Source organism: Hippoglossus hippoglossus, chromosome 6, assembly GCF_009819705.1.
Source record: "Hippoglossus hippoglossus isolate fHipHip1 chromosome 6, fHipHip1.pri, whole genome shotgun sequence".
In the NCBI taxonomy this organism is placed as follows: Eukaryota; Metazoa; Chordata; class Actinopteri; order Pleuronectiformes; family Pleuronectidae; genus Hippoglossus; species Hippoglossus hippoglossus.
Window position 1 is genome coordinate 16,364,937 of NC_047156.1, and position 21,817 is coordinate 16,386,753.

General features: G+C 41.4%; 3 protein-coding genes across 6 annotated transcripts in view; 1 reads left to right on the plus strand and 2 right to left on the minus strand.

The window, feature by feature from the left end:
• Nucleotides 1-5,043, minus strand: part of nat10 (N-acetyltransferase 10) — an 8,749-nt gene extending 3,706 nt beyond the window's left edge. Inside the window, exons 1-17 of the mRNA XM_034587567.1 lie at nt 4,899-5,043; nt 4,600-4,771; nt 4,408-4,499; nt 4,150-4,321; nt 3,612-3,734; nt 3,461-3,522; nt 3,254-3,368; nt 2,849-2,956; nt 2,551-2,684; nt 2,367-2,460; nt 2,180-2,278; nt 1,945-2,081; nt 1,557-1,681; nt 1,317-1,467; nt 824-920; nt 585-701; nt 13-114 (exon numbers count right to left, since the gene is read on the minus strand). Coding sequence (XP_034443458.1) covers nt 13-114; nt 585-701; nt 824-920; nt 1,317-1,467; nt 1,557-1,681; nt 1,945-2,081; nt 2,180-2,278; nt 2,367-2,460; nt 2,551-2,684; nt 2,849-2,956; nt 3,254-3,368; nt 3,461-3,522; nt 3,612-3,734; nt 4,150-4,321; nt 4,408-4,499; nt 4,600-4,713 — 1,842 coding nt within the window. The 5' untranslated portion in view covers nt 4,714-4,771; nt 4,899-5,043. The remainder of the gene's footprint in view (nt 1-12; nt 115-584; nt 702-823; nt 921-1,316; nt 1,468-1,556; nt 1,682-1,944; nt 2,082-2,179; nt 2,279-2,366; nt 2,461-2,550; nt 2,685-2,848; nt 2,957-3,253; nt 3,369-3,460; nt 3,523-3,611; nt 3,735-4,149; nt 4,322-4,407; nt 4,500-4,599; nt 4,772-4,898) is intronic.
• lmo2 (LIM domain only 2 (rhombotin-like 1)) overlaps nt 1-21,817 on the plus strand; it is a 30,204-nt gene that overhangs the window by 1,870 nt on the left and 6,517 nt on the right. Inside the window, exon 2 of the mRNA XM_034587592.1 lies at nt 11,451-11,455. The gene's annotated coding sequence lies outside the window, so the exon portion shown is untranslated. The remainder of the gene's footprint in view (nt 1-11,450; nt 11,456-21,817) is intronic.
• On the minus strand, nt 6,364-17,510 carry caprin1b (cell cycle associated protein 1b). Of its 4 annotated transcripts, none has more exons than XM_034587572.1 (18): nt 17,355-17,510; nt 15,668-15,832; nt 15,492-15,554; nt 15,306-15,392; nt 14,977-15,215; nt 14,795-14,877; nt 12,496-12,666; nt 12,338-12,390; nt 12,170-12,253; nt 10,366-10,539; nt 10,180-10,288; nt 10,011-10,072; nt 9,820-9,912; nt 9,382-9,528; nt 8,996-9,149; nt 8,712-8,888; nt 7,024-7,130; nt 6,364-6,916 (listed from the first exon to the last, which is right to left on the minus strand). In XM_034587572.1, the coding sequence occupies exons 2-18, from the start codon at nt 15,830-15,832 to the stop codon at nt 6,830-6,832; spliced, it is 2,055 nt and encodes a 684-aa protein (XP_034443463.1). In that variant the 5' UTR covers nt 17,355-17,510; the 3' UTR covers nt 6,364-6,829. The 4 variants fall into 4 exon arrangements, with proteins under 4 accessions (XP_034443463.1, XP_034443464.1, XP_034443462.1 ...); XM_034587573.1 differs by having other exon boundaries at nt 8,712-8,891; nt 10,011-10,063; nt 17,355-17,509; XM_034587571.1 differs by having other exon boundaries at nt 8,712-8,891; nt 17,355-17,509.

Here is a 21,817-nt window from a genome sequence, read left to right on the forward strand (position 1 = left end):
ACGGGATTGTACCTGTTCTGACACAGTCCAGGGAATGAGATCACCAGAGGCCTTCTTCCCTCTGGACAGACTGTTGAGGATGGACTGCCGAGAGATTTCTCCTTCCAGACACACCTGAGGAACCACACACAAACCCATGTATGTATCAACAAGCCATTATAAGCAAACATCTTAAGAAACGGGACTGGGGCTGAAGTGAGTTTGTATTTAAATGATTGAGAGAAATAAAGAAATTATTGATATAAAGCAGGAGGATTGTAAGATGTCAATCTTTGAGTCCAGGTGACAACTAGTCAACATTTGAAGACATTTTCCTAAATACATGCTCGAAATATCATGTACAAAAAGCCCAAACTCTTTTTTGTGAGGTCACAGAGACCTTGACCCCCGAACCCTAATCAGTTCATCCTTAAGTACACATGTACATTTGAAGAAATTCCCTCAAGGTGTTCTTGACATGTTCACAACAATGGGACAGATGGACGGACAACTGGAAAACATAACGCCTCTGGCCATCTCCTACCCCATCTTTTATCTTTCACAGGCACGACAGCAAATTAAAAACAGTTCCCTGAGAGTCTCACCTGCACCACAGCGAGCACCTCAGGTAGTGAGTTCTGTGTGGGAGGAACAGGCGGCAGGAGGCAAAACATGTGATGGGCCGGAGCGTCGGACAACATCTGCAGGTCATTGGGTGAATTCTGGAGCCAGAGGAAACAATGAGTCAGCAAATAAAAACAAAGATGACACAGCACTATGTGTGGGACAACACGTTCTCTAGATAAATTTGTTTTTTTATTTATTACGAGACAAATGATCTCACCTTGTAGTGTGACGCCACATACAGCGCCATCAGCCTCTGCAGGAAGGCCTCAGACGCCTTATGGTAACAGAACAGTGTGTCTCTGTTCACATAATATCTGCACAACGTGGGATTAAAGATAAAAACAGAAAATCCACCACCGGGTTTGCTTCAGACTCAAGTATGAACTGAGGGCGTGACTATGAAGATGAGGTTCTGCTTCGTGCACGGACCGTCACACTGACATGAGGTGTCGAGGACACGAAAAATCTTTGCAGATAGAATTAACCAGATGCTGCTCATTAAAAATGCATCCAATGTGAAGATAGTTTTTACTGAAGATATGATCAAATTTGATATTTTAAATTCTGCATTAATTGTACAGTATAAAAATACAATCAAATAAAAGGAAAATCTTTTGGGAATTTTACTTGTATCACTTAAGTGCCTCGTGTAAGATGGGTGGTTTAACACCAGGAGTAACTTTCAGTTCTTTAGAGTGAATGAAGGATACAGGTCACAGGTCTGTGGGAGTGGGCAGCCAGAGATGAGCCTGGGGATGTTGAGACAATCCAGACAGAGCAGCTCGTTCAGCCACTTCTCCACCGCGTCTCCTGGAGCGTACCGGATCGACTCGTGGAGAGAGACCTCATAGAGGGTGCGAGCTGTGAAGTGGACATGAGCAGCAGTTAGGTGATAGACACGCATGCACGCATGCACACACATACACACACATATACACACACACAGTTACCTGCTGCCAGCCTTGCTGTATTGCTGCCCCTGTTCTCTGCTGACGTGCTCTGCTGACTGCTTGCACTCTGCTGCCTCAACTGCTGAATCAGTTTGAGGGAGAGGGAACGTCCGGTGCCTTCATACCTACAGACACCAGGAATACAAATGACAAGGGTTGAAATTATCAAAAGACTCATTGATCAGCAGAATACTTTGATCATTGATAAATATTTTAAGTTGCAAAATGCCGAAAACTTCCCAAGTGCAAATATTTTTGGGGCGTTATACTTTATTAAACCAGACTTAACATCTTTGTGTTCCACACAAAACCAGTACAGATCACCTCTATTTCATTAATCGTCATATCACTCTGTACTTGGTTTTATAAATGTGAGCCAGTTACTGACCCGTTGATGGTGGAAGCCATGAAAACCAGATAAGGTCCCAGCAGCTTCTTGACCAGGGGCAGAGGGATGGCTGCAGCCTCATCAATGACCAGCAGCTCAGCCTGGCCCAGTTTCACTGCATCGCCTGGGTGGATGTACTGTTGGTCACAGAACGGTGAGACCACCGTCTCATGTGTTATTCCGCTTGTCAGTATAAACAACAGGAAATAGAAAAGAGCGTTGTCGTCTCCTTTACCTGAATCGTCTGCCGATGCTCTTTGAAGATGTTCACGCGCACCACAGCTTTGTTAAACTCTGGATTCAAAGACTGGATGATTTCATAGTCGAGATGCTCCTGCAAATGAAAGAGAGGATGTGAGGTTTTCAGTGCTCGGACATGGAGATTCTGTCACTGACACAGAGCAGATGATCACACAGCCTACCTGATACTGCAGAGCATCGAATCCTTTAAAGATAAACTCAAACATGGTGTGGAGGTTGTCTGGGCTTGGTGACGTTACAAAGATGTTGGAATAGCTGGAAGGAAAAAAGTCGCGCAAAATTGGTTACACTTGAAGAAAATATAACTGACAACATATTTTTGAAGATTATAAAACTAATCTGTACCCAAAAGCCACAGCTCCAGCGACAGCCAGCCCCAGAGCTGCAGACTTGCCTCGACCACGGGCAGCGGTCATAGTCACAGTGGTCCGCAGGGTCTTCTCTGAAATCGCTTCTATGAACTTCAGCACCCCCTTGGCCTAGAAGGCAAGAGTAAAACAAGAGAGCAAGGAAATGACAACTGGGACACATATTAGGATGTTATTCTTCAGGAACATCGTCAACATCTCTCAATGGCGAAGTCATCAGTTTATATTGCACTCTGTAAATGTGTCATGTGGTTCATGATTGAGAAGGTCCTGACCTGGTCCATGGTCCTGCAGGAATCCACCAACACGCCCACAGGCTGAGTGTCCTGAAGAGACTCCTTCAGCTCCTTCAGCTCCTGCTCTCGTGGAGACAAACCGTCCTCCTGAAAGGGACGAGACACATCATTTTTTTCTTTTTAATGTGAATTGCTTTGTGAACAGCAACGAGTTTAGTTTCAATTATAATCTTGGAACAGCCACAAGTCTCCAAAGGCACAAACGTCCTGTTTGTGCCTTTGAAAAAGTGTTAAAAACTATGTATGTCACAATAAAACTGTCAGTTCAATACTAAAAGAGATTGAGCGTTGGTGGAGAGAAGCTAAATCTGGTGCAATGTGTGATCAACATTTAGTACAAACAAGCAGTGAGTTGTACTTTTTGGTTTTAGGTCTTCTGTGTACCTGAGTCTTTGGAGGAACTGGGTGGATGTTTGCCATGTGACTGGAGATTGGAAGGATGTTGAGTTGGTCGTCAATGGCAACACAGTTCTTGCAGGATGCAAGAGACAGAATAAACCTGAAAAGACAGAGAAAAAAATAACACCACTGATAAGAGTCATTTCAAGTGTCCAACAATCCTGTAATTTCTATAATCTAAAGAAAGCGAACCTCTCATTGAAGCGTCCGACCACATCCTGATGAGCCTCGGTTCTGTATCGAGAGTGAACGTCCTGAGGAAAACAAGACACAGCGATCCTTACTTATCTGAGTGGAAAAGAGAGTCTGACGTGTGTGCAGGAAAAACACGATGGAGACTCACCATCGTCATGGTGTAGAGCTGCTTCAGAGAGTTCATGGTCCGCAGCAGTATGACCACGATCCCGCCTCCTTCTACTGTCTCTACAGTTCTCGCTAAGAGGTTTGGTGTGAGAGCTTCAAAATCCTGTGTGACAGAAAATAAAGTTTAGAAAACAACCTGATGTACTCAACGTGTCATATTCATATTGATCTACAGCCGAGGCCATAGATGTGACCTAGAATAAAGTCATGTCTCAGGTTTACATAGGTACGGTGGCCCTATAGTGCAAAACACAACGACAAATAAGGAAAAGCTGACAGAATGTATTTTATGATTTGCCGTTGTGTTTTCCTGTTTGCCAGGAAAGTGTTTTGTCATTGTGTTTATATATTTGTCGTTTTATGATTCGTCATTGCGTTCTGTGTTTTATCGTTGTGTTTTGTACTTCAGGGCCACCATACATATGAAGAAGGATTCATCTTTTTTTACTTTGACTTTTGCATCCAGTCAATCCTCTGTGTGACCCCCTGGTCTGCAGCCTCAGAGCAGAGACACTCACCTGTAGGACACACATGCCGAACGTGTTTCCCAGGATCTTGTGCGTCTCGTTGTAGTAACAGTAGCGGATGTTGGTGGCGGCGATGAAGAGCTCAAACGGGTCGTCCTGGTTCAGATTCAACGTGCCCGTCTTGATCTTCTTCTGCAGATGCTTCATGCGCTTCTTGCGGTTGCTGATGGGAACATGTCAGACAGTCAGACCTCCGCTTCTCCTTCTCCACACACATCATGCGACTGTCTGCGAGGAGCGGACACTCACCTGCTGAAGCCCAGCTCCTTCTTGTAGCACCACAGAACTGAGGGCCGAGCTCTGACGGTGGCTTTGGACAGCATGTGGTGCAGGATGACAACCTGGATCAGAGACAGTGGGTTGATGCTACATGACAACAGACTCACGTGACAGGGTAACATGGACAAAATGAGCCTGATGCTTTGCACGGGGAGAGTTCACCTGGTCTCTGCCACGATCTCCCACCACCACAAACAAGGTGCGGTGCTTCAGAGCCACTCCATTCTCGATCTGCACCCGGATCCGGTTGTCCACCTTCTTGCGGACGGTCGCCATCGTCTTCCTGCTCCAAGCTCAACAACGATAACCCAAAGAACTACGTGTGAGTAACACACTGAGAAACAAACAGGGAGGTTAGCTCCGGACAGGAGTCAGAGTTCAGCCAAAACACACGAGTCCATCTACAACGCGAGGAAGAAAGAGCGCGAAATAGAAGCGTTACACTTTAAACCTTTTTTTACCTTCTTGTTCAAACAAACTGGTCGTTGTTTAATCCTCGTAAAAAGTCCAGAGAGTCGCAGTAGCTGAAGTTAAATGTCAGCCATCATGCTGTTGATACTCTCACGTGGAGACTCCGGTTCATGGAGGACCCCGGTGCGACGTCATTGCTGTGCGACATTCCCTCGAGCTAAACAGGAAGTTGCCCCGAGTTTAGTCTGACAGGCGAAAACTTTTTTAGCTTTAAAATATATCCTTTATTTAACCTGTTTTATCTTGTATATTATCATTTATAATATCATATATAATTTTTGTAATAATTTGTATCCATTGGTGTTGTTGTAATCGCTATAAAACCTTTGCAACAATTTATTGATTGATAATATCCATTATGTTGCAATTACAAATAAACAAGGCATGTTCTGTCTTATTCATCAAAACATTCGGTCTCAGGTTGAGTAACAACAAATACACAAAAAAACATAAAAACAATTCAGATGAAAGCACATAAATGAAACAAAACAAAAATAGGCCCATGTCATGTAAACTTTAATATATCTAGTAATGATTAAGATTCCTTTATTGTTCCCACACACATGCAATGGGGGAAATTTGTCCTCTGCTTTTGACCCAACCGTGTGAACACAGCACACAGGACACAACCATACAGTCTATGGACACAACACACAGTGAACACACAGAGCAGTGGGCAGCCCGGGGAGCAGATGTTGGGGGAGTAAGATAGCATCTGAAGTGCTTTCTTTCTTATATTCGACAAATTTCAGTGACCTCAATTAATTAATTATTAGACTAATTATTCAACCGACAGAAAATAAATGCACAGCTATGCTTTAAACCGTGTAATATTGAATTAATTTTAAAGCAAAGTTATCAAAACATTCACTGTTATTGAGTTCTCAAATCAGCCCAAACAATTGGTCAACCTATTTTTCTTTTGGTTGACACAAACATTAGGCAATCATTTTCATTATCTTTTAATCATTTAAGTAATTTCAAGCTAAATTTCAAAATTTGTGCTTGTTCCCACTCTTCCAGTGTAATATTTTAAGTTTTCTGTTTTATATAAGTTAAAACTAAATATTGTGGGATGCTCTATAACTGAAACATTAAAACAATAATTCTGACCTTTTATAAACCAAACAACTAAATGATTCATCACCAAGTCATTGGCAGAGAATATTGGCCAATTAACTGTGATGGTAATGTGAAAATCTTTTGGTCTGAGAAAGCACAGACACTAAATTGGGCTCTTAAATTGTGATGAGCGTCTTACTATTTCATCCTTGTTTTATAGACTTATACTTATTCATGAAAATAATCCACAAATTCATTTCTATTAATAATTATTCAGTTGTCAAACTCTTATCTAAATAAACACATCCATGTGTCCCATATCCAAAATACAAATCAATCAACACGAAACAAACATCTCTCAACTATACAGCAAAAACTCAAAGCTGAACCATGGGTATGCAACACAACTTTATTGAAACTTTTGAAGCGACATCAATTTACAAACAAGAAAACGGGAGCTCATTGAACATAAAACGCTTGTTTTTTTAGAATCAAAATGACAGAAAAGAACTGAGAAAGGGAATAAACTCCCAAGGATTGGACCAGCAGTGGCAGGTGCATTTTTTTTATACAAAAAATAACTTATGAAATCTTTCAAGTTTACAGGAATATTGAAACCCATGGCATGTGTAAATCAATGATTGGATTTACAGCTTACCTTGTGTTTTAGACTTAAAATGATTTGAATATTTCCAAATATCAAAGCAGGAGTTACTTTGATTGAAGAAACAGGAAAAGATACCACTGATGAAGAACAAACAAAGAGAGGACATGGGTGAGCTGGGGCAAATGCATTCTTGTATTTTGAATTTTCTGTGTGGTGCAATTTAAATCAGTCACAGTCATTATGAAAGGCTTTTCAGGATCGCATTGCCTGAGTGTTGCCTCTCGACACTCCCCTGGGTCCCTGACCAGCTCCGCGCTTGTAGTTCTGTTGGTAACCATCCTGAAGCAGCAGGGGGGAGGTAAGAGAGACATTTTAGAAACTACACCCAACACACAAAAAAAAAAAAAAAAAAAAGGCAGTGTGAAGTCTGAAGGCGTCTTTCATACCCTCTGATAATTTCCATTTGAGTAATCCCGAGGTGTGTTGAACTGGGTCTGTCCGTAGCCAGAGTTTTGAGTGTTGGCGAACGGCGGACGATAACCATCATAGCCACCTGGAAATAATAAGACCTATTAATTTAAAATGCTCCAACTGAGATTAACAAAAGAATGAACTCCTCTTTTAAGCCCCTTTCAGACGACAGCATTTTTACATGTCAACAAGCACCCAAGTCACTTTTGCAATGAAGTCCCAACAATCGGGTCTGGTTTGGTAACAAAGCACTTTGAATACAGCACATATCTGAATAAAATGTTGTCAAACTAACATAAAGGCTCCTGTAACACAAGATTAAATAGTTAAAACACAGATTCTCATGACAGCAATTTATGTTTTTCTCTACTAAAAGAAAATAACACAGATTGGTAAATTTGCTTAAGGAAATGAGTCCTTCATGGTGTTTGCCTGTTAGCTCATGGTCAGGGTGAACACAACACATACATTGCTTATGTGAGGAATGTCAATAAAAGATGCAGAATATTTCTCATTCCAAGAGAAATTGACAAAGCCTTATTATTTTGTTGAGGTAATAGAGTTGAGTGTGCCTGTTGATGCACTCGCAGTGAAAAAGGCTGATCTTGAGCATCATTGCAGCTAAAAACACTGAATTTGAGTTGCAAGGACAAACGCTCTTGGTCAAAGTCAACACGCTTCAGCAGAGTTTGTGCCAAACAAGCAGCATTCACGAGATGGCATCCTGACAGAAACATTTTTACACAGGCAGGTTTTGTGGTGAGGGAGCTAATAGCTTAGAAGCTGAAACCTCAGTTAGAGGGAAAATGTGTGAAGGAGCCTTGTTATTGCTGCGTTGTCTTGAAGAACCCTCACAAAAGGAGATTTCTGATAAAGCACCAGATAATAAAAAAAAAAATAAAAAAAAGACAAAGACATTACAAGACATTTCCAGTTTTTCTCTTTGGATATCAAGCAATATATTTTGGCTAAGACTGGCTCTGTGTAGCATCAGCAACACTACGATTTGACATCAGGCGCCTCGCCAAAGACCCCGTTCACACCTTGTATTAACATGTGGTTTTTATGATCTGATTTGAAGTGGACAGCTGTAAGTACAGATGGGAATGCACACCAGACTACATTTGGAGGTGGTCTGGGCCACATGTGTCCACATTCTTTTAGCAGTGTGAACGTAAATCCATCCTGAGCCACATATGAGGGACCTCCTACTCAGCTGAGATCCTCTGACCCACTACAGGTTCACTATGTATTGAACGTTCCTTTTTTTGTAGTATAGAGTGGTGAGGTGAGATCTGACCTGAGATCCAATCATGAGATGCATATGGGGCCACAGGTGTGAACGCACGCACTCAGAGCTGTCCACTTGTGATCGGATCACAAAAACCACATGTTAATACCTGGTGTGTACGGGGCCAAAGAGAAGCAACTCAAGCCATCAGATTAGAAAGGTTAGTGTGTTAGTGATCAGTAATTCAGTATGACCCTCAAAGGATGTTATGACAATGAAGTGATGCTTGAAAGGGTAAAGGTTCCAACCTAAAAATTTAAGTGAAAGAACAGACAAAAAAACATTACTTTACTAGATAGACAAAGCCATCGATGTAACATATTTGTCTGAAAGGGGCTTAAGTGACAATAATTGATAAGCTTGTGGGTTTACCTCTGAATCCATTTGATGAGCCTCTGTAGCCATTGATCATGCCCCTGGCGTTACGAGGTCCGCCACGAGACATGCCTCTGCTGTTGTAGAAGGACTGACCCTGCCTGCCGAAGCCTGGGCCCTGCTGAGAAGGCTGCTGGTGGCCTCCTGACTGGTCTTGGGAATGGAAAGCACCAACTGCTAAAAAACATGGACTCACTGTTACAGGTAACTCTTACACAGGGGAAAATACAGTATTTCACTGGACTATCATCCCAGAAACAATCAAGTGAAAATCTACCCACCAGACTGCAGTTGTTCTGACTGCATCTCCGTCTGCTCCACAGGATGCTGCGCCTGGTTATCGAAGGCCGGGTTGTAGTTGTTCTGGTATTGGTTGGCCTGGTTCAAAGCCTCCGTCTCATCAGCTGGTGGGACTGGGGCATTAAGGTTGAACACCTGAGGGTAAACAAGGGCCACATTGTAGTGAAGCCAGAACCAGAGGAAAGGTCACAGGCTCATTAGGAGGAAAGTACATTACCCACTATTTCCACAATATAGCTGCATGACTACAAAGCCCAAGAACCGACAATGGATGAGAGAGCACTTAAGGACTCAACGTGCAATTATCAATGCAAGTCATTTAGCTTTATGACAGGTATTGTTTGTAAACTTTGTGTCACAGTCTTACTGTCTGCATTGACTGGAATGGTGCAGCATTGACATTGATGCCACTGCTTTGAGGAGCTTTGGAAACAGGCTGGAAAACCTGCGTCGGAGAGGCAGGGGGGAGAGCAGTCGAGGGGGGAGGCTGCTCCGATGATAAGGACATTGAGGTCTGTGGAAGAGGGACACACGACACAAGTTGCAGGACTGAAAGATACAGATTTTCGATGATTCAGTGATTTGATTTAAAAAAACAAGTTCCTGAAAATTATCACAGGAAATAAAATAAAAAATATTATCACACATTCTGAAAGTATATATGTATATCACCCTTTTATCAATATTCATCATCAGTAAAACAAATGTAAGATCTTTCCAAAACAACTTAATTTTAAGTAACACATGTGAATTCTTGACTGTGGAAAAATATCAGTCATTCAAAGAAAAGCAGAGCCTGGTTTACCTGGTTGGGGTCGATAGTTTCTGTTAAGGGTCGAGGATCTGGCGTGTGTGAGGTCTGATACATGGGGGGCGGTGTTGGGGAGACAATGGGGACCTGTACATACGGAGATTGAAAATAAAACATATATAAACTATACGATTTTTTACTGGCGTGTTCCTATCAGTTTTGTTGTTTTCTGTTTGGTTACTTACTTGCGTGGGCTCAGGTTGGACAGGAACAGTGTTGGGTTGTGATAGCCGGGACTCTGGGTGAACAGAAGATTTAAACACTGCACTGTAGTCAACTTCAACTTCCACTGTAAGATATTAGTTTCAATATTTAGACATCATGACGTCAAAACTTTCTCTTTGTTAAACCCACCAGGAGGACACACCATCTGTGTTAAGTCCATGTTTTGAGCAGGGGCCATGGGCTGTGCCGATACAATGGCCGGGTCAATGGGCTGTCCGTCAAAGTCCAGCATGGAGTCCTGACAACAAAGATGTAATCAGCATCATACTAAAACTTCTACAGTAAACATCCATGTTCTTAACACCAACTCCTCACCTGCATGAAGTTGTACGTTCCCTGCATCTGTGCCATTAAATCCTGCACCACCTGCTTCCTGACCAGGGGGTCGGAAGGTGGCACAGGAGATGTTGAGTTCATGGGGTGAGTCTCCAAGGCAACAGGGGGAGCTGCAGGCTGCACGGGCTGCTGCTGCTGCATGGCACTGACTGCCTGAGAGAGTGAGACACACAGAACAGGTGAGTGCTGGACTTGAAAACAAAAGGAACAAATTAAAACCGGATCATTACATAAGACTTTAAACGAAACTGCTGATGACTAAACACAGAACATGAGCATTGCAGCGTAGAAATAGTTCCACTGTTTGCCCTCATGAGTCAGAATGGGAAATTATTCTTGTGCAAGTGAATAAAAAGTCTGGCAAAAGCAAAATCCAGCGCTTTAAAACATCAACTCGTCAAAGCAAATCACACAGTGTCAGACCATAACAGGGTGGCGCTTTAACACTTGCCTCACAGCCCTCACTGGACAAAGGGCTCTGCCTGTACACGCTTTACACTCACCAAGCACTTTATTACGAGCACCCGTACACCTGATTATTCATGTAATTATCCAATCAGTCATGTAAAAGCAGTGCAATTCATAAAATCATGTAGATACAGGTCAAGGGCAGAATGAGGAAAGATGTGAACTCAGTGACTTTGACTGAGGCATGGTTGTTGGCACCAGACTCCAGGTTGCAGCTGACTCACTCTTTACAACTGCAGTGCTTATAAAGCAGCTCAGGACAAACACTTTGAGCCATGCGGAATATATCGTCTACAGCAGCAGAGAGCATGTCAGGTTCCACTTCTGTCAGCCAAGAAGAAGTCTGAGGCTGCAGTGACACACACTCACCAACACTGGACAGATGAAGACTGGAAAAATGAGCCTGGTCTGATGAATCTGTTTCTGCTGAAGCTGCAGATGGTTGGGTCAGAATTTGGCATCAACAGCATGAATCCGTGGACTCGTCCTGCCTTGTGTCAACAATCCAGGCTGGTGGTGGTGTAATGGTGTGGGGAATGTTTGCTTCACACACTTTGGGTCCTTAATACTAATCAATCATGATGTGAGTGTTACAGTCTGAGTGTTGTTGCTTACCACTTTCGTCAATTTATGGCCACAGTTTAAAATTTTCTAATGGAAATTTCCAGCACGATAATGCTGTGAACTTCATTTGCCTCCTTGGTCACCAGATGTGAATCCAGGAAATTTTTGTGATGTGGTAGAGCAGGACATGTGCAGCATTAATGGGCAGCTGACAAATCTGGAGAAACTGAGGCTGTTTTGAGAACAAAGGGAGGCTCTACACAGTAATAGAATGGTGTTCCTAATGAAGTGCTTGGTGATATAATACTGCTTGTATAATCATTCCTCACTCTCTGTAGAAGTTTTAATGTTTTTGGCAGCCAAGGTACGAATGAGAAGCAAATTATTTCTTAATTGCCAATGCACAACAGAAAAACAATGTCGACCCTAATGAGTATCCGCACAGAAGCTGAGGTTAGAATTAGAGATATTAACTAAAACACTGATCATGTATCTATAATTAGCTGCACATTGTGCGCTCTTTATAAACAGGGTCCAGTGCTTTTCTTCCAGGGACAACTTGGTCTTATCAGCTTTCTGACCGACATCATTCGCAGGATTGATTGTGATCCAAATGTCATCAAGACATTTGCAAAACAAACGACAATCTAGGATGATGCGTAGATAAATAAATAATAAAACTCTTATATCAGGAAAACAATGGCAAATGGTTAAAGACCCTGAAGAGAAAAATGTAAAACTTGCAGCGTACCTCTGTTTCCGTGGTCCACTCATCCCCCTGCTCCTTCTCACTTCCACTGTATGTGCCGTCTGGAATGAACTGTCTATTTACAAACTGGAGGAATAAAAACAAACCAAGCGTCAGTACAAATATACATTAGCTCCAAGACTTCAGTGGTGAAAGGAACTATCACCTCACCTCTGTTGTTTCCACTGCAATGGGCTCTGTGAACTCCTCAATTATTTCAGTTTCTGCAAAGAGAAAAAAACATTTAGAGAATGTAATGCTCATCTTTTTATTACACGATTAAATTAGCCTGTTAAAAATAGTCAACATTTGTGCAGAATGACTTGGACCTGGATCAACAGTCTGCTCTTCTGCTTCTGACGATTCAGCTGCTGCCACAACTGCTGCTGCCACTGGCTCTTCCTCCTCTTCCTCCTCACACACTCCATTTTGATGAGACTGAGACTTGTCAAAGTACCCACTCAGCAGAACCTGGTCCAAAGTCTCTTTCAGAGCCTTGTCTAGCAAAGGAAAAACATAGCTGGTTAGCATTTTACTGGAAAGGCAGATCATAACAGAAAACATCCAAATTCACATTTATTAAACTAATATTTTGTATCAATCATGGTTTGGTTCATGTTTGAACTGCTCAAATAAAATGTCACAACATAATAAACTTGTATTTTCATAAATAAAGATACTCCTTTAAAACTACTGAGCAAAATTCAACCACCAACTGAAATGACAATTATAAAATTATAAGTAATTTGAAAACATCAAATTCATATGACCAGAGCTGTATGTCCGGGGGAATGTGAATGAGGTCATGTGACCAGACGACACACACTGTGGCAAAGAAAGCCAAACACTGTGCTTTTATGTGACACAACATCCAACCCAGAAAATATAGTTTCAAATCTTCATATTTCTCTGTGACATTCAATATTAAAAATTAAATAAGCAACAAGAAAAAGTCATGTTTAGTAGAAAATAACAAATGGGATGGATTAAAAACTGTGGCAACACCAACTAGGGCATTAATGTGATTTTCACAGTACATTAACCGACACTGTGTGATACCAAGAGTAAAATATTACAGTATTTCACAATTATTATCAGTTACAGATTGAGAAAGTATTCATATACTTTACTTGAGTAAAATACTAATATGACACTGTAAAGTACTCTGTTACAAGTACAAGCCCTGCATTGAATATGTTAAGTATGCAAATATGATCACAGAACGTACAATAACACTATTATAAATAAACACACTCAAAGCAGAATAGAGTCTCCTGTGACTGTTATGCTATCATATATTATATCATTAGTTTATTATTAAACATGCAATAATGTAAAAGCAGGATTCTGCTGTTGTAGATGCTTAAGATGAAAATATCTTTTACTGTTCTGTATACAACCGAAATAATGGTTATTTCCTTCAATAAACAATCGCTTGTTTGGACAGTAAATGTGATAATAGTGAGAAATGCTGTAACAAGTGCTTACACAATTATCAAAAACAGTTAACAATTAATTGTGTGTTTCTTTATGAGCGCAGGATTGGGATCAATGTAGCCGGGATGGCCTGTAGTTTACTAGAAAAAAACCTAAAGCCTTTATACCAACTCGAGTTTCTTCAGGTAGAGCAGATGAATGTTATTTCCTCCCCTGCCTCCGGCCACCAAGTCTGCTGCTGCCTGAAAAATATCACTCTGAGTCACTGAGTGAGGCCTCCTTACTGGGGTGAAGGGGTTGGCTGGTGTCACCACAGGGAACTGGGTCACCAGTATCCTAATATGACTCCAGAGAGCTGACCAGTGGAACCACAGGCGACTGGGCCACTGGCACCCTGCCCTGCTGCTGAGTCAGGATAAGCCCATAGCGCTCAACCCCCGAGCAGAATGCAGCAGTGCGTTCCCGAGGCCAGACCGCTGAGAATGCAGTACGCGTTTATGCCCGAGCCCTGATTATTCACATCACAGTCCCTCACACATGCTGCATTAACAAAACACGATGCACTCCCTACATTATCTTACTGGGCCAAGTTTATAGCCGACAGCACCATATGAAGAAAGTATTGTATAGAGCTTTTGCCTTCTTCATCACCTTGGGACCAATCAAAAGCACGGGGTCAAATTACTTATGGCTGACTTTTGATAAAAAGCCTGTTGATGACTGCGCCGTCACCATCTGATAAAATGTCCCTCCAACAATTGTCACCACCAGCTGGCCAGTTTGTACTGAATAATGAATCTCCTTTTATTTAGACTGAATCAATAGTTTTCAATGTTGATCCATCTGCTAATTATTTTCACTGTCTGATAACTCTTCCAGCCGTATTCTGCAAAAAATGCCCATCAGAAAAAGGCTATTGTCTCACTAACAAACCCCAAAGTTTACTAAAATAACCAACAGCAAATATTCACCGAGCGGAACCAGTGGTAACCTGTGCATTTTTCAAACGGCTTTCTTTTAGCTGATCTACATGGTCATGGTCAGAAAATAGTTTCTGTTGAGTGACAAATCAATTTGACAACAAAGATTATAGTGAAAATAATTAGCCAAACCAAGACAGTCACTGTAAGAATAGTTATATGTAGTAGTGCTACTGCTATACAAAAGTAAGTGATGAAACATTTGACTTACATGTTGTTCCAACCACAGCCTTGTCCCTCCCTTCCAGCAGGTCCCAGAGGTGCACAGATGCTTCTTCATACTTGTCGACCAACCTGTGACAGTAACGATAAGTTGCATGGATCACCTTGATTAATAAAAAAAAACTTATGTTGCATTTCTAATTGATCCAGATATTAATGCCTTGGACCAACCTGACATTTTGATCACGGTCTGGTCCCACTAATTTGTAGAACTCATCAAAAGCTGCAAGATCTGTGTCGGTCAGCAGCGGTGATCCACAGAGTCCCTGCTTCAGGTCCTGCCGCACCGTCTCGTCTCCCAGCCGGTCCAGGAGGAACTGCAGCTCCAGAATCGTCTTCAGCCTCCTCTGCTCTGCCTCGTCGCGCTGCAGCTGCTCCCGCCGCGCAGACTTCTTCACCACCTTCTGGACCTAATGAAAATATACATGAGCCAGATACAGCTGATTTTCTACAGTCAGAACAGACACTGAACATAACCAACAAACCATAGTTAGCCTTACATCTTGTCCCAGTGCCATGAAAGTCTTCTGCAACTCTCGGGAAAATTCCAAGTTATACGTGATTTCCTGGTATTTGGAGAGGGCCTCCTAATACAACAAGGAGAAATAGTCATTTCACACATTGCCAAGTTGTAAAATATTTGGAAGACCTTATGTGTGGAATGATGCAGACTTCAGTGTACCCACCAGCTGGTCCTGGTTGAGTCGCTCCCCATTATTCTTCCTGACTTGATAATCATCCAGTTTGCTCTGTGGGTGACCATTCAAACAGTTTGGAAATTTAACACGTTAGGTGGAGAAATTAAGAGAAGTAGTTACAGTCCATATTAATGTCTGGAGGATCTGGAGCAAATGGTTGTTACCTTTTTCTTCTCCATGTTGCGGGCCTTCTTGTCGATGATGCACAGCACCTGCTTCAAGACATCAGACTGTCCACCGAACGTAAAATTGCCCATCAACCCTGGAGCGGATCCCACATCTGGGCTCGCAGACTGCACTGCTCTGTTTGCATTCATTGCTGAGGGCATCTAGAAAGTAAAGTATGAAAGATTAACATTTGATGGCAATAAACAGGGACTTTTCTTCTCTGTACCCTGCCAATTTTTCTCAGTTAAATGAGTTACCATTAACTTCTTGTAAATAGTAAAGATGCATTGATCAAATACTCCATATCCGTATCAGTGCAGATGCAGGTTCCTAGTCAATGCAATAGCACAGTGCATTGTATCACATTACATTGAATTAATTCAGCCACAGCAAGCCCCTGACTCAGCTTTTAATACCACAGCAATCCTTGGCCTATATCACCTCACAGACATAAATATTCCTGTACATTTAAAGCAGCGAGCTACAGATTTAGAAATGCAAGTGAAAGACAGGACAAGATTTAGGCTTGTTATCTGCACTGGCAGATATCCAAAGTAGAATAACACCGTTTGAATCTGGAAAGAGTGAATCAGTGCCTCCTCAGAAAATGTCCAACACAGTTTCCCCAAGATCAAATTAACACATTCATATAGTTTGTTCAAATCTGATCAACAGTCCTAAACAATTATATATCACATTACTTTCAGAGAATCCTAAGCAGACCAGCAAACATTCCCAATGAAGATGATAAGGTTTAAATTAAATGTAAGTATTTTGCACAAACAAGGTCTTACATTAGCATGGTTCAGTTAGACAGACAGAATATTTAAACCAGTTGTGTCTGCTCTACACGAGTTATCAGATCGCATGATACAGTGAACGACTCATGGTCATAAAAATTAATCGGCAACTGTTTTGATAATCAAATCATTTGCAAGAATTCAATGTGGCACGTCACTGCTTTGCTGAGTCTTACATTACAGTTACCAGCTGAATATTCCACTGGAGTTTTATATGTTTTTGTTTTGTTATAAAACAGGTAGTTTAATTACATCATCCTGTGCTCCAAGACTAATCCTCAAAGCAATCAGCGGATTTATCAGTGACGAAAATGACCATTAGTTGAAGACCTAAAATAGACTAGAAGAGACAGATGACAGAGAGGTAATCTGTGTGATACCAAGAGTATGTTATAGCAATATGATGTCAAAGAAAGATGGGATTTAGCAGCTCGAGCAGAACAGCAAATATCTCCACTATAACTATATGTAAACAATACAAGTCAACTGTATTGTTAACGTGAGGAATAGCTTGTATACATCTATTATAAATACTCAGGTTTACCAGACATGCTGCATAACCTAGCACTTCATCATCAGCTAACTTTGAACAGAGAGTGAAGTAGAGGGAGGACATTTAACCCTGTGCCATCTCCTCATCAGCATACGCGCTCTCTCTAGACATGTGCTACGAAGCGGTGTCCTCGGCTGGCGGCTCTGTGGCCCCGTGTGGCCCCGGAGAGGGGGTCAGCTCACGGTGCTTGGTAAACGGCCCAGTCCGTTAGCACACACACCGCTGCCTTAGCATCCCCCATGCACTGCTAGCTCCGGGCAGCGAGGCGTGCTAGCCAACAGCCGACCGGGAGCCCCGTTCCCGCGGCGGCGCGACACCCGATTCACCCACCTTGATATTTTTATATATCCACAGGGGAGCTTGCTAGCGAAATGTGCGAGAGTTGTTATTATTGTTGTGTTGCTTTATTTTTCTCTGTCACTCTAGCGTGGGAACCGCCCCGCCGGCCTCACCGACAACTGAGACGGTTCGAAAGACGGAGAAACTCTTTATAAAGGCGGAGGTCCGGTTTTAGCTGTCCGAGATATGCCTGACTACATACACTACAAAACAAACATCGCTGACGCATCGATAAAACATACAAACACACAACCACACCAAATACAGAAATCTAAATCGAATTCCAAGATATTTTATTAATACTTTCGTATCTAAATATTATAAATATTTTATTTGTGGTACGGCATATTAGTGACCAGCCAATTGGCAGAAAATCTGCACAATCATTAGCTTTGATTAGTTTTATGCTACGTTCCAATACACCTCGGAGCTCGGCACTCGGAATGACGTCGCAACGCAATAACCCGAGTTGATAGTGTTCCAGTTGCACAGGATCACTGTTTACATTAGCCAGCTAGCCATTGTTAGAAAAAAACACTTCATAACAACGCATTACGCGGGATTTCGTGCACACCGGAGGGACACGCCCACAGGCAGTAATTGGACAGTACTATGTGTAAGAAACATTTAATGACAGAAGTGCTACTAAACAGTACAAACAACAGCTTTCACCACTGTTGATATACGGTGCAGACATCTCGGATTTGGAAGTATAGGGGATGTTTAGATTCCTCCGACTTTCCCGAGTCGACATGAGGGAGCGTTCCAGTTGCCACTTCCCACTCGGAGATGGGTGAATCCGAGCTCCGGGATGTCATGGAACGCAGCATTACTTTCCCCATCCCTGTACAGCAGCTGTGCGTCCTCCTGTAAACTCTGCCATGTGTGTGTGTGTATTAAATTACATGTAGTCCACAGCTGTCTCCCTGCACAGCCCAGCAGTCATCACAATACTCTGCTTTGTAATGCACTCAATTCAAGTGCAAACTTTTAAGCTATAGAAGAGAAAATCAAATTTAAAAAACAAGTGAACTAGTAGTCAGGGTTATATAAAGCATAAACAACACAAGTAAAGAAAATAAGTGTTGCCCCTCATACAATTAAGTGATTTTAGTTCATTCTGCTCATATGTAACTCAAACATACAAATATGATTAAGTGTTAATTCCCTTCATGTGTATGTTGTCTGCCTCATAAGTACTCAAGCTTTAATAGATACAACTTTTAATTGCTAAAAATATGCCAAATGCATACAGCACATGCACAACCAAACAAAACAATGTATAATGTTCACTGTAGGATTTTCTTCTGCCAAGCTACTTGAGCAAAACTTGTCTTCCACTTTCTGCATTTAGGCAGGTTCAAACATTTATAGTTTTTTTTATTTGGAATATATCTTGGCAGAATCTCTTTTAGTTTAAATCAGTCATTAATGAACCCTCCTGAGTGGTCGGTGCAGCTGGGAGGTTTTGTCCCCTCTGAAGAAACACATGTGTTAAGATAAAGAAGGATGTGAGAGAAAGTTGCCAGTTTGAATCCCCACACCAGCAAGAGGAACAATATGTCCAATCATATATGAAAGGTCATATATATATTTTTTCATTAATTCAATATGATATATATTTTCAGCAGTCTGAATAGTTTATTGCTTATATAAAGCAATGATGGCATTACACTCCCCCTTCACATTAATACGATATTAAATTATCTGTTGTTGTGTTTTCAAAAGTACAGAGATCACTGCAAATGATTTTTAGAAATTATATATAGTATTTCCTAAACTATTGTTCACATGTATAGCAAATCCATTTTACTAACGAACCTGCATCACCTATTAAATAGTTGTATCAGATAATAAGTGGTATAAGAGGCTTGCAGATACTTGTAAGTCAGTAAATTGAAAGTTTCAGAATCGCAAAAACGAAAGTGATTGCACATCAAGCCAATGCTGCAATCAACATTGATCAGCAGGGGGCAGTAAAGCTCAGCAGTATGATCAACCTCACACTGACAAAGTAATACTGACGTTGTTTAGAAAGTTCTGGAAGTTGGCAATGAGCCTTCACAAATTCTAAACTGTGTAAAATGATGACATATTTTCAAAATTGTAACTGACAAATTACCATTAGAACAAAGGTAAATGTGATGATAATATAACATTATTAATTTGAGGATTAAACGTTATCAGATCATTTTGGAGCTGCTTCCATGTGCTCAGTGGTTTTAGTTCACCTTTGTCCACAGGTTACGTCAGTGTGTGTAAAGTGCAGTAAACCGAGCGTTAATCTAAAAAGAATGTGGAATCAGCCTTCTTTTGTTTTGCCAAATACAGGAAGCAGTTAACATGGCTGCAGAGCTCCTTGATTGCACTGTTCCACTGAAAGTGTTTTCTTTGAGGGATAATACTGATTAAGGGAGGATCCCCAGGGCAAGTGAAGCTCCCCTTCAACAAGTGACTCATTTCCGCAGTCGGCTGTGTTTCAATTAAACAACAACACCGAACACCAGCCGATCTCTGACAGAAAAGGGTGGGACCTCGTCTGACCCTTGACATTGACAGGCTAACAATCAATCTCGTGGCTCTTTGGTTTAACCCCATGTGCACAGCAACAGTGAACAATGAAACGTTCCTACATTCGTAGACACTGTGACAGTTCAGGAGGATGGCTTTGAAACACAAGCCAATTAACTCTTCACTTCAGATCGGACAGGAAGTGGTGTGCTGTGCTATTGCTGTTCCAGAGTTTGTGCAGTCAAAGAGCCGACACTATGTCCACAGTTCTCTTATTACAGGAAACAGGCCTGTGTCTGTGACCTGCTGTGGATCAACAGCTTTGTTTCACTAATTAATCAATCTATTTAATGGGAAATCTCTAACAATTTAAAAACAGCTAAATCCAGTGGTGAGACTTAACTAAGTAGATTTACTTTGTACCTGTACTCAACTACATTTTTCATGTGTCTGTACTAAACTTAAGTAGATTTATTTTCAATTACTTTTCACTTTTACTCCCCTACATATATCAGTAAAATCTCTGTACTTTCTACTCCACTAGTAACTTTGGAAAAAGCCTCTGCCATGCAGCTATAATGATTTAGTGGACTGTTGCATTGGGGAATATATTACACTTGGAAGGTACTTTTACTTTAAATTCTTTAAGTATATTTAAGAACAAGTACTTACTTTTACTCAAGTAGAACAGATAATGAGGCCCTTTTACGTGTCTATTTATTTGCACTTTAATTTAGTAAACTGTTTAAGTACTTCCTTCACCACTGCAGCCTTTTGCTATTAGAGGAACATGTAACTTGTAATATTCACATGCATGATGAGCGGAAGGAGCAGGGGTCGTGTGACAGAGTTTTACTTTTTGTTTCGTGTCAACGCTCATTTTCCGGCCGCTCTCAATGCCACAGAGCTTTCAACTCCATAATGCTCTCAGTACCAAGCAGGCAAAACAGGAAACTGGGCATGAGTGACACCACTTCCCAAAAGGTTGTCGACATTCTTAACTGTTTGTTCCCCAACTCGAAGACAGGAATGAATGTAGCCCATAACATAATGTGAATGATTAAATGTTATATCTTATTTTAAAAATTGAGACATGATGTTTGCAACAACCTTTCGGCCCCTGAGCATTTCTGCTGTAGAGGAGGGACGGTGCATTAATGTCGAGTCTGCAGTAAAGTATCTTGTGACATTAAGGAGGCCTAAAGACGCAGATAAGAGTTTTTCACTAACAACTATTAAGAGTTTTAATGGTGCTCTGTAAGCCTTGTTTCCTCTATCATGCTGAGCCATCTGGAGTCGACTCGTCTGAATGGGAAGCCATGTGGGGTGCCTTCGTGTAGGGAGTGGTAGGAAGTGAAGTGCAGCATGCACCAATCCCCCGAAGACAGCGTCACCTCTGTGTGCTGGTTGCACATCCTCTGTGCTTTCTCTGTGAAATCTACAGGAAGTATGTGGATGACTTGGTTCATATCAGCTTTAGAAAGCACACACCCAAACTCCTCAAACACCACAGATCTTTTCATATATCCATTATTGCAAACCCTGTTTTTTTTCTTCTTATATGGAGAACAAGGGATCATATCAGGTTGAATAAAAAAAAAAAAGATGGATGCGCAAGGCATGTGATGTAGTGATGCAAGCTTTAAATATTTTCTTGGGAAATAATATGTTGTTAATGTAGACGTCTCATATAAACACAGCACTGGTAAGCAGTGGGAGGAAAGATGCTTTCAAAAAATGTATTTCTGAAAGTTCATTCTTGACACTACTGTTGAGTGGGAGATGTGGGAAGTTTGTCTAGAATGAATTTTGAGTACATTTTTGAATCATTTTTATGAAAAATCCTCAAGTAGTGCTCATAAAATGAAAATTTGAGTGTGTACATTTCCATGGTTTGGTGGAAAGTGCAGGAGCAGCTACTGGGAGGAGCTTGAGGTGATTGC

Excerpts from the sequence above, each read along its gene's own strand:
- caprin1b (XM_034587571.1), bottom strand. The coding sequence starts at position 15,832 with ATGCCCTCAGCAATGAATGCAAACAGAGCAGTGCAGTCTGCGAGCCCA. Across the intron at positions 12,254-12,337 it reads TTGCAGTGGAAACAACAGAG|TTTGTAAATAGACAGTTCAT; the intron begins GTGAGGTGATAG and ends TTATTCCTCCAG. Across the intron at positions 10,540-12,169 it reads AGTGGACCACGGAAACAGAG|GCAGTCAGTGCCATGCAGCA; the intron begins GTACGCTGCAAG and ends TCACTCTCTCAG.